Source organism: Carcharhinus amblyrhynchos, chromosome 4 (genome assembly GCF_965287045.1).
Source record: "Carcharhinus amblyrhynchos chromosome 4, sCarAmb.v2.hapA, whole genome shotgun sequence".
Classification (NCBI taxonomy): Eukaryota; Metazoa; Chordata; class Chondrichthyes; order Carcharhiniformes; family Carcharhinidae; genus Carcharhinus; species Carcharhinus amblyrhynchos.
Genome location: NC_137327.1, coordinates 35,108,803 through 35,121,312, shown reverse-complemented (window position 1 = coordinate 35,121,312; position 12,510 = coordinate 35,108,803). Strand labels below are relative to the sequence as shown.

The window sequence follows — 12,510 nt, the reverse complement described above, 5'->3', positions numbered from 1 at the left end:
TGGACTTTAACTCTTAAACTGCACCTTAACTTTAACTGAAAATAGATACTACCAAGTTTAGGAAAACCATCACCAAGAAATATCTATCTGCTCCTTCTCTGAAGCATCATTCGGGCACATGTCTTCTTGCAACGGTTGATCACTGCCAAACAAAGGACTCGCATGTCTTTTTATCCACAATTCTCCACTCACTTCCGGATGATTCTCTGCCATCCAGCCAATGAATTGATCAGAAACCCCCAGTTGAATCATTCCATTAGGCCAATCAAGTGCCGGCAGAACAGTGGCAGTGATCCCTTAAGACCTCATCATAACTCGACCTCTTAAGTGCATATTGTTTACATTCCAGTGCCCAGAGAAGGAGCACTGGCTCCAAGAGGCTTACAGAACTCCTCCCTGCCAAGTACAAGCTGTTAACTCTGGCATCTTCTGTCCTTTGACAAATTTCAGGCCACCAGACACAAGAAATCCCAGCATAGTGGAAAAAACAATGTTAACCAAAATATTTTAAGTTAAAACTCCATTCAGCCACACTAGTCTACTGAATAGCATGCTTTAGGATAGTTCTCTCAATGCATTCCTTCTTATCTCACTGTTTTAAGGGATGTTACATCCCAGTGCAGAATTTCCTGTCCCTGAAGACTTCAAATATTGTAACATCGCTGTGTTTTAACCACATAAAGTAATGTCACCAGATTAACATAGGCTGACTGGTGGTGATTTAACCTGAGGGTCACCACACCTCAGGCATGGGGCAAGGTTGAGAAGGCAGGGCCTTCGTGAGTAACCTCAGCCGGTATAGGAATTGAACCTGCGCTTTTAGCGTCACTGTGCATCACAAACTAGCCATCCAGTCAGCTGAGCTAACTGACTTCCCAACCGTGGCAACTGCTGGAGGTTTCAATGATGAACAAATGACCTAAAGCATTCAATTCCAGCTTCCAGCAAGAATAGGAACCATGTTTGTTGATATTTGAGCTCATTCAATGCCAAACTAGCAGTTTGAAGGCTCTCCAGCCACAACCTAAAGTAGAATCTAACAATGCCCTGTTTCTGCAGATTTTTTTTACAGCTCAGTGCTTTAGTATCAAATGTTAGAAAATTACAGCAACTTCCATTCACAGCTGTTGCCTGGCCAAAAAAACATTAGGGAATTTTGAAGGCTGCAAAGGACGTGCAGTACTCAGTAGGTTAACCATATAAAGAGTTGATGAAGTAGGCCTTTGAAACCAAACCGTGCTTTCATCCCAAAACACTGTGCAGGTCAGCAACCTCTTTCTTCTCTTCATGCAGCCTCTCCTGACAGGGAAAGTGCTGTTGCTGAGAAAGGAATTCATCACTTCTGGTAATAATGAAGCGCACCATTGTGCGACCAGGTCTGGCCATTGGATGGATTGAACATCAAATGCACTGAATATTTATTCCTACAACACCGGTGAATGGCTGATTCACGCCTATAATTCCAATTTGTGACCTGAAATCTTCACTCTCTGGGCTGAAGTGCAGATTTTTGAATTATTAGATTCAGTATCACTGACCCGAACAGGGAGTGTGGCATGTAACATTGGAAATTAAATTTACAATCTGAACTCTGAGAATGGTGTGGATTTTTCAGGAGTTCTTGCTTTTTTTTATTACAATGGTAATGTTTGAAAAGGAATCACCATTAAGCATTTTTCATTGTGAAGCAGTCATATCTGAGGTATGATTTGAGAACACAAAGGAGGAGAAGAAGACTACTTCAGATCTCTGAGGGCAATAACAGCGCAATCAGAAAAGGAAAAAGCATGCTTAGAAATTGAAAGGTGTTACTGTTGAACATTGCTGCCATGGTGTAACATGGAGGCCAGTCCATATTAACTGTATCCATCAGGAGTTTTATTTGATTCAAGCAAATCTCCTGTTAGACATGCTGAACAATTCTATAAAATTGGATTTTCTTCTTGTATTCCATGAGCTGAAGTGTGAAATCCTGTAGAGGTTAGAATTTGCCCTTAGGATTTTGTTAGCTTGGTTTAACAAGGCTTTACTGGACCATGTGATTCTGTCCATTTCCCATCTCAATGTAATCCCATTGACCATCATAAAACGTTGAAGCTTGAATTGTAGCTCATGCATAACTCATGAAAGAGAAGGCATTTAATTTGTTTTTCCAAGTTATTTAACTTTTTAACATTGGCAAGTAATTGAGTGGCTAGTTTGACTGCTGGAAGATGACTCTTCATTTGATTCTTTCTTTTCCTTTTGCAGAAGCTGTCTACGAAGCTTACGCCTGGGATTGTTACGTGTTCTGCTTAGGCGTATTTGTGACGATGACCAATCAGATTCACAAATGGTCCCACACGTACTTTGGTCTGCCTCGCTGGGTCACCATCTTGCAGGACTTCCACATCATCTTGCCCAGAAAGCATCACCGAATCCACCATGTTGCCCCTCATGAAACCTACTTCTGCATTACCACAGGTCAGAGTTGCAAATGCTGCTGCAGAACCCAAGAGGAGTGGCAGAAAATTGTCAATCAACTACCTTTTTCTTGAACTGGAAGCGATTTAATTAAAATAGCAAGCCTATTTATTGTTCAGTAATTTGCTTATGATCACTTTGATAGCAGAGCACTTAATCTATAAATGTAATCTCGCCCAAAAATCTCTTGCTAATATAAATGCTTACTCTGCTGAAAACTGATGTTGACGATACAAGACCAGTAAGACAAATTAGAAAATTCATTGAAGGCTCTTTATTTGTGTTGGTGGCTATAAAAGAGAAAGCAACCCCATCCCACTCCGGAGAGATATAAATAGCTGCCTGCTTTATATATTTTTTTGTATTTATATCCGGCTGTGAAATATTAGTGGGCAAATGTAGGTGTTGGCGATATCTTTATTATTTGTTTGTGGAAGTTCAGAACCAAAAGTAGTTACCAGCCCCAAGGCCTACAGTCAAATAGAAAGGGGCTGCTTTTGTCCTGAAAGTGAATAACAGTGTTCCCACCTGAGGTAAAATGCTTCATAAGAGGATCAAATGGCTTGTCACCTTCCTATGTGACATAATCTTTCATTATCCAGGCTTGCTGGAGCATTGCAGAATTCCGTTCTGCTTGGGAATAGAACTGGTTCAGTGTGAGTGATGCAGTATAGCAACCTGGGTTACCCACAGGCCTCAATCTAGACAACATTTACATCATTAGATTTGAAAGATAAGGCTATTTTTGGTCTAACCTGATCAATGGCAAAGCTGAGGTTCTGTGTATGTGTTCTGCACAACAGCACTGTGCAACCCATCAAGAGTACAAAACAGGTTGTAGCCAATCATCTCATTCAGGATGGAGTTGTCAAACATCAGAATCCCCTTACCTCTTAGTTGTAGTATTTATTTCAAGTTGCCATGAGAAAGCCAGTCCCTTGTTTTACGTTCAGAAGTATCCACGCATCCTCCTTTGTTGAGGAAGCCAGGTTCACTCTCAGCCATTGGAAAAAATGATGAGTTGTTTTGTAGGACACCAACGATGAGTGTATTTACAAACAACCCACAGGGGACAGCATCTGTTTCAAGGGAGAATGTGGCCTAACAGCCCTCTTCCCTCTCAGGAATGATATGTTCTCAATTCTCAGTAAGCAACACTCTCCACATCGAATTATTAATAACCTACTGTCAGTAGTAACAAATAGACCTGAATAAAACAGAACCAGCAGAAAACAAGAAAAATTGGCTGCACAGGGATCAATCAGGGATTTGAGGTAATCTTGAAATACTGTTTTTAGTTGCCGCATTTTTGAATGACCATTCTTAAAAAAAAATATTTTACACAAATCTTTTGTTCAGCTGCAACACATTGAAATACGATTTAAAATAAGATTGTAATATTCAAAGGATGGGTGATTACCAGAGTCTAAATTCAAGAGCTCATATTGCTTATTTGTTTATGATTCTAGGTGAGATATATTATTGTCGAATGGCATAGAAGAATCAGAATAGGCTTGTATGAGGAGAATGCACCTCACTTGTCCAGGGCATTGAAGTGTCGTTGCATAGAAGGTCTAAACATTTGTGATGTTTATGAGACTGCACAATCTAATGTATATAAATCTTCTTTGTTGTACTCAGGGTGGCTGAATTATCTCCTGGAGAAGATTGGATTTTGGCGGAACTTTGAGTATCTGGTAACAAATCTAACTGGACACGAGCCCAGGACTGACGATATGAAGTGGGCCCACAAGACAGAATAGCAGACTGTTAGCTGACTAATGGCACATTGGGCAACTGATGAGGCTGGACCATGCTTACCTAGAGAAGAAGCTTCTGAATACCTTTCCTAAATCTTGACCAGCATCTAGAAACTTGCATCACTACATGATGTGATGTACGTTCGAAAGACACTTTATTTGCAAAATCATTGCTGCCATTCAGATGAGCTGCTTATAAAGGTGTAGAAATAAATTGTTTGCTTACCACTTTATTTTAATGCATAAAATGCCGACCATGTATATGTTATTTTGTACTAATAATATAAACAAAAATAGCACCAGCGACATTTTAAGCAAATGAAAAGATCTGGGTCCCATTTTAATGGTGACCTTTGAAAGATTGTGGCAAGAATAATTGCAGACTGATCAGCCTTAAGCACTGTTAACACGATTGTAACCCTAGTAAATTGAACCAGCTCATATACGCACTTCATACAAAGTTGATTGAGTTTTGTAACGATGCAAAGTATTTTCGTTGTTTTTCAGCATTGACATTGATGATTGCTTCATGTGAGGTAACACATCATAATATAGAACCAAGTCAGAGAAGCCTTCACACTCCTAATGTAGCCTCACAGTTACATCATGAATAAACAAGAGGATCACTAGAATATTTTACTGTTTACTTTGGTTGTGAGACAGCTCTGGTGAGGAGCTACAGCGATGAGTTAATAGGTCCATCTGGCAGTGGTTTTGTTTCTTAGCTTCTGTGGAAATGTATGTTATACCCACAACTACAGAATGAGAAATACTTACTTGATTTTGAAGACAAGGGAATATATATCCAATGATTCTGTGGCAAGGATCTGCATGGTCCATGTTTTGTGGTAGATGGCAAAGGAACAGGAACAGTCTCTGACTTTTAAGAAATCCCCCAAAGAGATTCTTCAATCACAGTGTAGATTTCCTCTTCTCGGACCTCAGTTTCAATTTGTGCCATCTACAGAGGATCAGTGCCTCTGGCAACAGGGCAGACCGCTGGCAGGCTGATTCACTGAGCTGATTGAAGAATTCTGACACAGCAAGGCAGGAAGTAAAGGGATAAAGCACGTTTAAACCATTGTTCAGAAAGCTAAGTGTAGATTGCGACAGGTAGATGAGGCTAAGTGGGAAAGAAATATATAAACAGAAATTCGAAGAAACTTAGTTTAAAAGCTATGTACTGCAGATGCTGGAATCTGAAACAAAAACAGAAAATGCTGGAAAATCTCAGCAGATCTGACAGAATCTGTGGCAAGAGAACGTTTTGAATCAGGATGATCTTTCGTCAGAGCTTCAGGTGCTCTGATGAAGGGCCATCCTGTCTCGAAATGTTGGCTCTATTCTGTCGCCACAGATGCTGTCAGACCTGCTGGGATTTTCCAACATTTTCTGTATTTGTAAACTTAGTTTCTCAGACCAGTGCACTCGTTCTGCAACAATTGTGACTTAACATGTCGTTAAAAACTCAAGTCTTGTTCCAACTGGAGTTATTAATGTTTTCATTACTTTTTAGCAGCAGGAATGATCTATAACCCGTTGAAGTTCGTGACAAATCAGTGATTTCTAATGAGTGTATCAATGAAGACTGCAATAGCACAGCCTTTGTGGGAGCTGCATAACCCTGACAACAAGTCACAAAATTCTGCATTTAACTGCGCATGTGGGGTGCCAGAGTTTGCTGTCAGTTTTATACAGCAGCAACAATGAGTGCTGACAACCTTACCATTATTCCGACGGCAAATTCTAGACCCTGCTCTCACTTGTTACAGAAACCACAGATGTCTATTTTGTAGAGCTACCACTTAAACTTACCCTGCAGAGTAGCCCTTCTGAGTCGGACAGTCTGTCCCATTTATAATGTGGGGTAGAGCTCGGGGCACTAGTGCCAACATAAGCAGCTGCATATACGCCATTCTTGCAAAACCCTAATTGCAGTTTTGTTTTCAGGCCACAGACTTTGTGAAGATCTGAGTGTGCTAATAAAATTGCAGTCGTAAATATGCCAATATCACATGCATATCCAGTGGCAGAAACCTTTTATATTTGCTTCTGACAGTGCAGAGAAGCATTGTGTGATGGGTGCTGCCAGAAGCACTAGTTCTGTCTCACTTATAGTGCAGTGCTGCTACTAAAGTTAGAGATGACCTTGGCGATGGTACTGAAATAGAAATATAACATCACTCGACCGATGCAGATCCTGAAGTGTCATGATCCCACTCTGGCAGCTGCAGTTAGGCCTCTCTCCTCTCTGGATCAAACACTCATCCCTGTGCTGTGTTTTGTATGTTAGTTTAATTGTTGCGTGGGTCCTCGCTCTCGTGTGTGTAGATCTGCACCTGTCGCCTGCTTCTTAGCTTTACGTTTAATAACCACTATCTAGCTTAATCCCTTAATCTGTCAATTTCTCTCAACACTGAATTTATTTGGGAGAAGATAACCTCCTTTACTCTTTCTGTCACTTTGGTCTTCACATACTGTGCACATTAAATGTAATTATGAATGAAATGTAGTATTCTATGGATATCAGGTATTGTATGAATGGGGTAAGATGTGAATTATATTTCTGCTTAGCTCCTGTTGAGCTATCAAGTCAGCCCATTTATATGGATATAATTTCCACTGCTTCTCATTATGGTGCTTCTCAATCCATATGTTCGTTCACTTTTTTTTTTAGAAACAATTTGTTTTTGCGCCTTCTAAGGGATCAGGAAACATGTTTTTGGTTTAGTACATTGGGTTCATTCATTTTCCAAATTAAAATGATGCAACCTGATGAGTTATGTACTTTATCCCAGGCTGACCAGGAGCACGAGATTGTCTGTATTGAGTGGGAGTCCTGATCGTACTTTGTGTTTCATTGCGATGTCAGCCACAGCTGTGCTTTCCTGTTTACATTTTAGAACCAAGAATGCTTGAAAATGAACTGCTTGGAGCCAGAGGGGATTACACTTTAAATATGTATCAACTATCTTAAGTCGAGTTTATTAATAAACATTTCTTTGCCTTATTCTGATTTTGAAATGTTGAGCTTGTTTTGTTTCTCTCTATTAAAAGTTTTAGAAAGATTTTACATTCAGTGATGTATTTTAGTGTGTATGAACGATTCATATGATTTTAACAATTTGGGACATTTATTTTGATTTTGATCTGATTTATTATTGTCACGTACTGGGGTACAGTGAAACTTATTGTTTCTTGCACTATACTGATAAAGCATACCATTCATAGAGGGAGAAGGAAGGGAGAGGGTACAGAATATAGTGTTACAGTCAAAGACAAGAGTTAGAGTTAAGTTTTAAAAGCATAGAACAAGATAAATGACAGGACTAGAGGGTATGCTGAGGACAGCTCGCAAGAAGTCGCCAAGGGAACTTTCACAGTAACTTTGTTGCAGTGTTAATGTAAACCTTACTTGTGATTAATAAATAAACTTTTTTTAAAAAGTAATGGTCCTGAATTACCTGTCATTTTGAGTGGGCTTATGATGTAAACTAAGCATGTAAGGCTTTTTAAATGAGAGTCCTGGGGCAAGGCTTGGTTCTGCTCCACAATTAGTTGCACTGTAGTTTTCATTTGTGAACTAGAGCCTCTTGGATGTCATTAGGATTTAGTAAAATACAGAGGGGCAACATTGGAGTCCACAGATTGCCATCTGCTGGCTTCACCTCTTGATCTTGAGTTTGAGTAACCTTGTGCCTTACTGATTTCACCATTTTAAGAACATAAGAACATAAGAAATAGGAGCAGGAGTAGGCCATCTGGCCCTTCGAGCCTGCCCCGCCATTCAATAAGATCATGGCTGATCTGTCGTGGCTCAGTTCCACTTTCCCGCCCTCTCCCCATAACCCTTAATCCCCTCTCTTATCAAAAACCCATCAACCCGCTTCTTAAAAATATTTAGCGAGGCAGCCTCCACCACTTCAATGGGCAGAGAATTCCAGAGATTCACCACCCTTTGAGTGAAGAAGTTCCTCCTCAACTCCGTTCTGAACTGCCCCCCCTTTATCTTGAGGCTGTGCCCCCTAGTCCTACTGTCTTTTTTGAGCGGGAAGAGTCTTTCCACCTCTATCCTATCCATCCCATTCATCATCTTATACGTCTCAATGAGATCTCCCCTCATTCTTCTAAACTCTAACGAGTACAAGCCTAGTTTATTCAGCCTCTCCTCATAGCTCAACCCCCTCAACTCCGGTATCAGCCTAGTAAACCTCCTCTGCACTCCCTCCAAGGCCAAAATATCCTTGCGCAGGTGCGGCGCCCAAAACTGCACACAGTACTCCAGCTGCGGCCTCACCAATGCCCTATACAGCTGCAGCAAGACCTCCCTACTTTTATATTCAATCCCCCTCGCTATGAAGGCCAGCATCCCATTCGCCTTCCTGACCACCTGCTGCACCTGCAGGCTGGGTTTTTGCGACTCATGCACAAGGACCCCGAGGTCCCTCTGCACCGTCGCCTGCTGCAGTTTTTCGCCACGTAAGTAATAGTCCTTCCTACCATTCTTCCTACCAAAGTGGACCACCTCACACTTGCTTTGGTTTTAAGTGAGCCTCCCAATCAGCTCTATATTTCCTGTGTTACGAATATGTAATTTCATTGTTCCTGTGTGTTAGAGATATAACTTTTGGTTTGGGGAATGAAATTTTTAAATGCAAGGTAAATTAAAACAACTTGTGAGAAGCTGGTAAGCACACCTAAAAATTACAAATCAAAGGGTAGCCTAGTCTATTCATTAAGGACAGAGTTGGATGTGGGAAAACATATGGTCCTCTCTTAACTTTGTAATGCAACCAATGAGTCCTGTAAAATTGAAGTTGTCCATTTTAGTAATATAAATTAAACATGTAATTTCCCCCAATCAAAGGGAGGTTGGAAAACAAGGGAGGGTCTTAAAGTACCTATATACTTTTCAGGTCAAAGGATGTGTTTTGGAATTGGAGATAATTAGTTTAAGTCTCTATCTGACACATTCCAGGTGTGCCACATTTTCACAGAAATAGATTGCAGGGAGATATTTTTTGATTTTGTATTTAGCTGCACAGAAACAATCAGTTGGAGCAGGAATCAGCTTCTAGAAATTCTCCCAAGAGCAGAAGACTCATGACAGAGGCTATCTGAACCCAAGGGTGTTTTCTGTTGTGGAGTCACTAAGAAAGAAAGCAATGAAACCCACCCTTGGGCTGCAGTGACCACATTCGTGAAGTCCTGAAGGGAAGTTGGAGGAGAGTTGGAAGGCTGGATACCCGGATGTTAGTGGAAGAATCCCAAGGAATTATGCTCCGTGGAGAAAAGCAGGAACACAGAGGAGAATTAAAGTGAATTTTGGAGAGCTATGGCACACCTTGGCTTGGTCCTAGGAGAACTGAAAGAACCCTCAAAATGCTATAAAGTATCGGGGTTCTCTTGTGTGGAAATGAAAACAGCATAAAGTGTTCTGTTGAGACTTTTGGATTTAAAAGAATAGGTGTTTATGACATATAGTTTTAGGTTAGCAGTACTTGCTTTGTTTAATTGTTGTATTATAAATGTTTTTGTATAAACCATTAAACCTTATAGCATAATTCTTTCATTTAAAAACTGGGAGTTCAAATTACAGTGACTCACCTATTGAGATCATAACACCTACTCCTGGAGGTGGGAGTGAAGGAATGGAGTGCGCCTCAATGAACATAAACTATCTCCTCCAGAAAGCGGCATAATGGTTAGCACTACTGCCTCATAGCTCCAAGGCCCTGGTTCGATTCCTGGCTTGGGCCATTGTCTGTGCAGAGTCTGCATGTTCTCCCTGTGTCTGCGTGGGTTTCTCCCGGATGATTCGGTTTCCTCCCGTAGTCCAAAGATGCGCAGGTAAGGTTGATTGGTCATGCTAAATTACCCCTTAATGTCGGGGGATTGGCGATGTAAATACGTGGAGTTATTTGGATAGAGTCCAAGTGCATGTTTAATGGGCTGAATGGTCTCATTCTGTACTGTAGGGATTCTATAAAGTGTTCGAACATTGGTCTGTCTGAAATGTATTTATTTCAACAAATGCTCTAAAAGGGGTACAAAATTATAGACAAACCCTTCATTAAATCTAATGGGCTATCTGTGTTTACTGACTTGCCTACTGGTCTTGCATCCTATTGCTGCAATCTCAGTCAATCCTGAAGTTTTGAAGCCAGCAGTCCTCTTTGCCAGTCCTCCAACCCAACATCCGCCCCCATCCCACACCCTCCCCCAGCCCCACGGCTCCCCTCAGCCATGGTGCAGTACTGCTGTGCTATACTTGTGCTGAGACAGTGAACAGAAGGATATGTAAAAGAGCTGCCCCTGTAATTTACAGCGATGGAGATGGCTGACCTCCAGAGCACAACATTGATCTCAATAGTTTTGTAGATTTTTAGGGTTAATTTGTCCAATAATCCAAATTCATCAAATTCCATCAAATGGTTGCTGCAATAAGAAACACTGCCAACAGGTCACTCTCTTGTTGGGTTTACTGTTTTGTTAACCCCCCAGTCAATTGATAGCAATTGTGAGTTCAATGTAAAGCTAAATGAAAGAGTGGTGGAATGGAGGGAGTAAGAAGGAAGCTGATATCAGAGGGAAGAGTCTGTGTGGTTGGTGATTGTGGAGATAATGTGGGGCAAGGCCTTGGAGGTATTTCAGTATATGGTCATTAAATCAATTAGCTTTGATGCAGGGACCTTGTGGAGAATGGGGGTGTAGACATTCCTGTAAGTAGCCAAGTTTTTGAATGAGCTGTAATTTGTGGGGCAGAAAAGCCTGGAAGCTCCACAAACTTATCAGAAGAGATGAGAAGGTAAGATGGCACATGGCTAATGTAGATACAAGACTGTGCAATGCTCTAATTACCGAGGTGATTTACTGTGCTTGCTTCCTGTAGCAACTAATTGCAATGCTCTCATTTCCTATAGTGCCGTGCTATTCACATTCTGCACTGCTGAGCTACAGCACTTTTACCTCCCATGGGCTTTGCTACAATGCTGTTCTTTCTCACAGGGGTACTCTCATTTCCTGCAATCTTTCCTTCAGATATAGTGCTTTACTTCACAGTGCCCCACCTGTGCAATTCTTACGTCTTTCAATCACTAAGTTTCTGATGAAGCTTTGGCACAGCCTTGCATATGTTTTGTCCCTTCTCCTCTTCCCTTTTACTGAAACTCTTGCAGTTTCCTGGGTTGTGATTTCACCTGCCACCTTGACAAAGCATCTTATCTTCATGTGTGAGCCTGGACTATGATTGACAGCAGGCTATTTAACTGTAGAAGATTATAGAGCTGAATCCAGTGCAATTGGTACCTGACATCTACATATGCACATTCGCCAGCTGGAGTCTCAGAATAACACTCAGAAATGGGAACCAGAGATGGTTTTCTCCTCCTATCCTAGCAAGGAGCCAAAGCTACTAGGGACAATAATAGCACCCTAATGTCACTGAAATAACTAATACACAACGGATCAAGATTCAGTATGTTTTTCTCACTCAGTACTATGACATCTACCCACCAGGCTATTGGGGCAGCTGCTTGTGCTTCTTGCATTGTATCTTTGCGATGCTTGTTTATCTTGGCTTAAAGGAGAATATTGCAGATGCTGGAATCTGAAACCAAAACACAAAATGCTGGAAAATCTGTGAAAATCAGCATCTGTGGAGAGGGAATAGAGCCAACGTTTTGAATCTGAATGACCCTTGGTCGGAGCTTAGTGAATATCTTGGTTAAGTGCTCACACATACACTGCTCTTTTTTTTACTGATTACCAGAATACACACATACGTAGGAATGCTTGATATCTCTCAGGGACTTGCTACTGTGATCTCAATTCTGATGAGCCTGCCCCAGTGTGCTCATTTCTTACATTGAGTCAAAGAGGAGTATTGGAGGTTTATAGCATGGAAACAGGCCCTTCGGCCCAACTTGTCCATGCCGCCATTTCTTTTTTAAAACCCCTGTTAATCCCAATTGCCCACATTTGGCCCATATCCCTCTATAGCCATCGCACCCCATGCAACTATCTAAATGCTTTTTAAAAGACAAAATTGGCGTCACTACTGCGTTCTTGTTCATCCCAGAGACTTGTGAGAAAGCTCGTCTTTCCCTCCAGTGTTGCATTACTAAAGCAGAGAAAAATTGTATTCCATTTTTTTCAATTAACTACTTGCAATTAGTAAGGTAAATTATTTGAATGAATCGCTATCTTGAAATTATCTGTATATGTGTGCATCCTTACGCTTATTTTTCAAAGGATGTAATGGTAGATGATGATTAAACTGCAGAAT

The 12,510-nt window shown here is 41.0% G+C and overlaps 1 protein-coding gene across 1 annotated transcript in view; it reads left to right on the top strand.

Annotated features, from left to right (window-relative positions):
* The window catches only part of peds1a (plasmanylethanolamine desaturase 1a), a 129,030-nt gene extending 123,924 nt beyond the window's left edge, over positions 1 to 5,106 (top strand). The window contains exons 5-6 of the mRNA XM_080186960.1: positions 2,251 to 2,463; positions 4,105 to 5,106. Of these exons, the coding sequence (XP_080043086.1) occupies positions 2,251 to 2,463; positions 4,105 to 4,226 (335 nt within the window). The 3' untranslated portion in view covers positions 4,227 to 5,106. The remainder of the gene's footprint in view (positions 1 to 2,250; positions 2,464 to 4,104) is intronic.
* Positions 5,107 to 12,510: the final 7,404 nt, after the last annotated feature.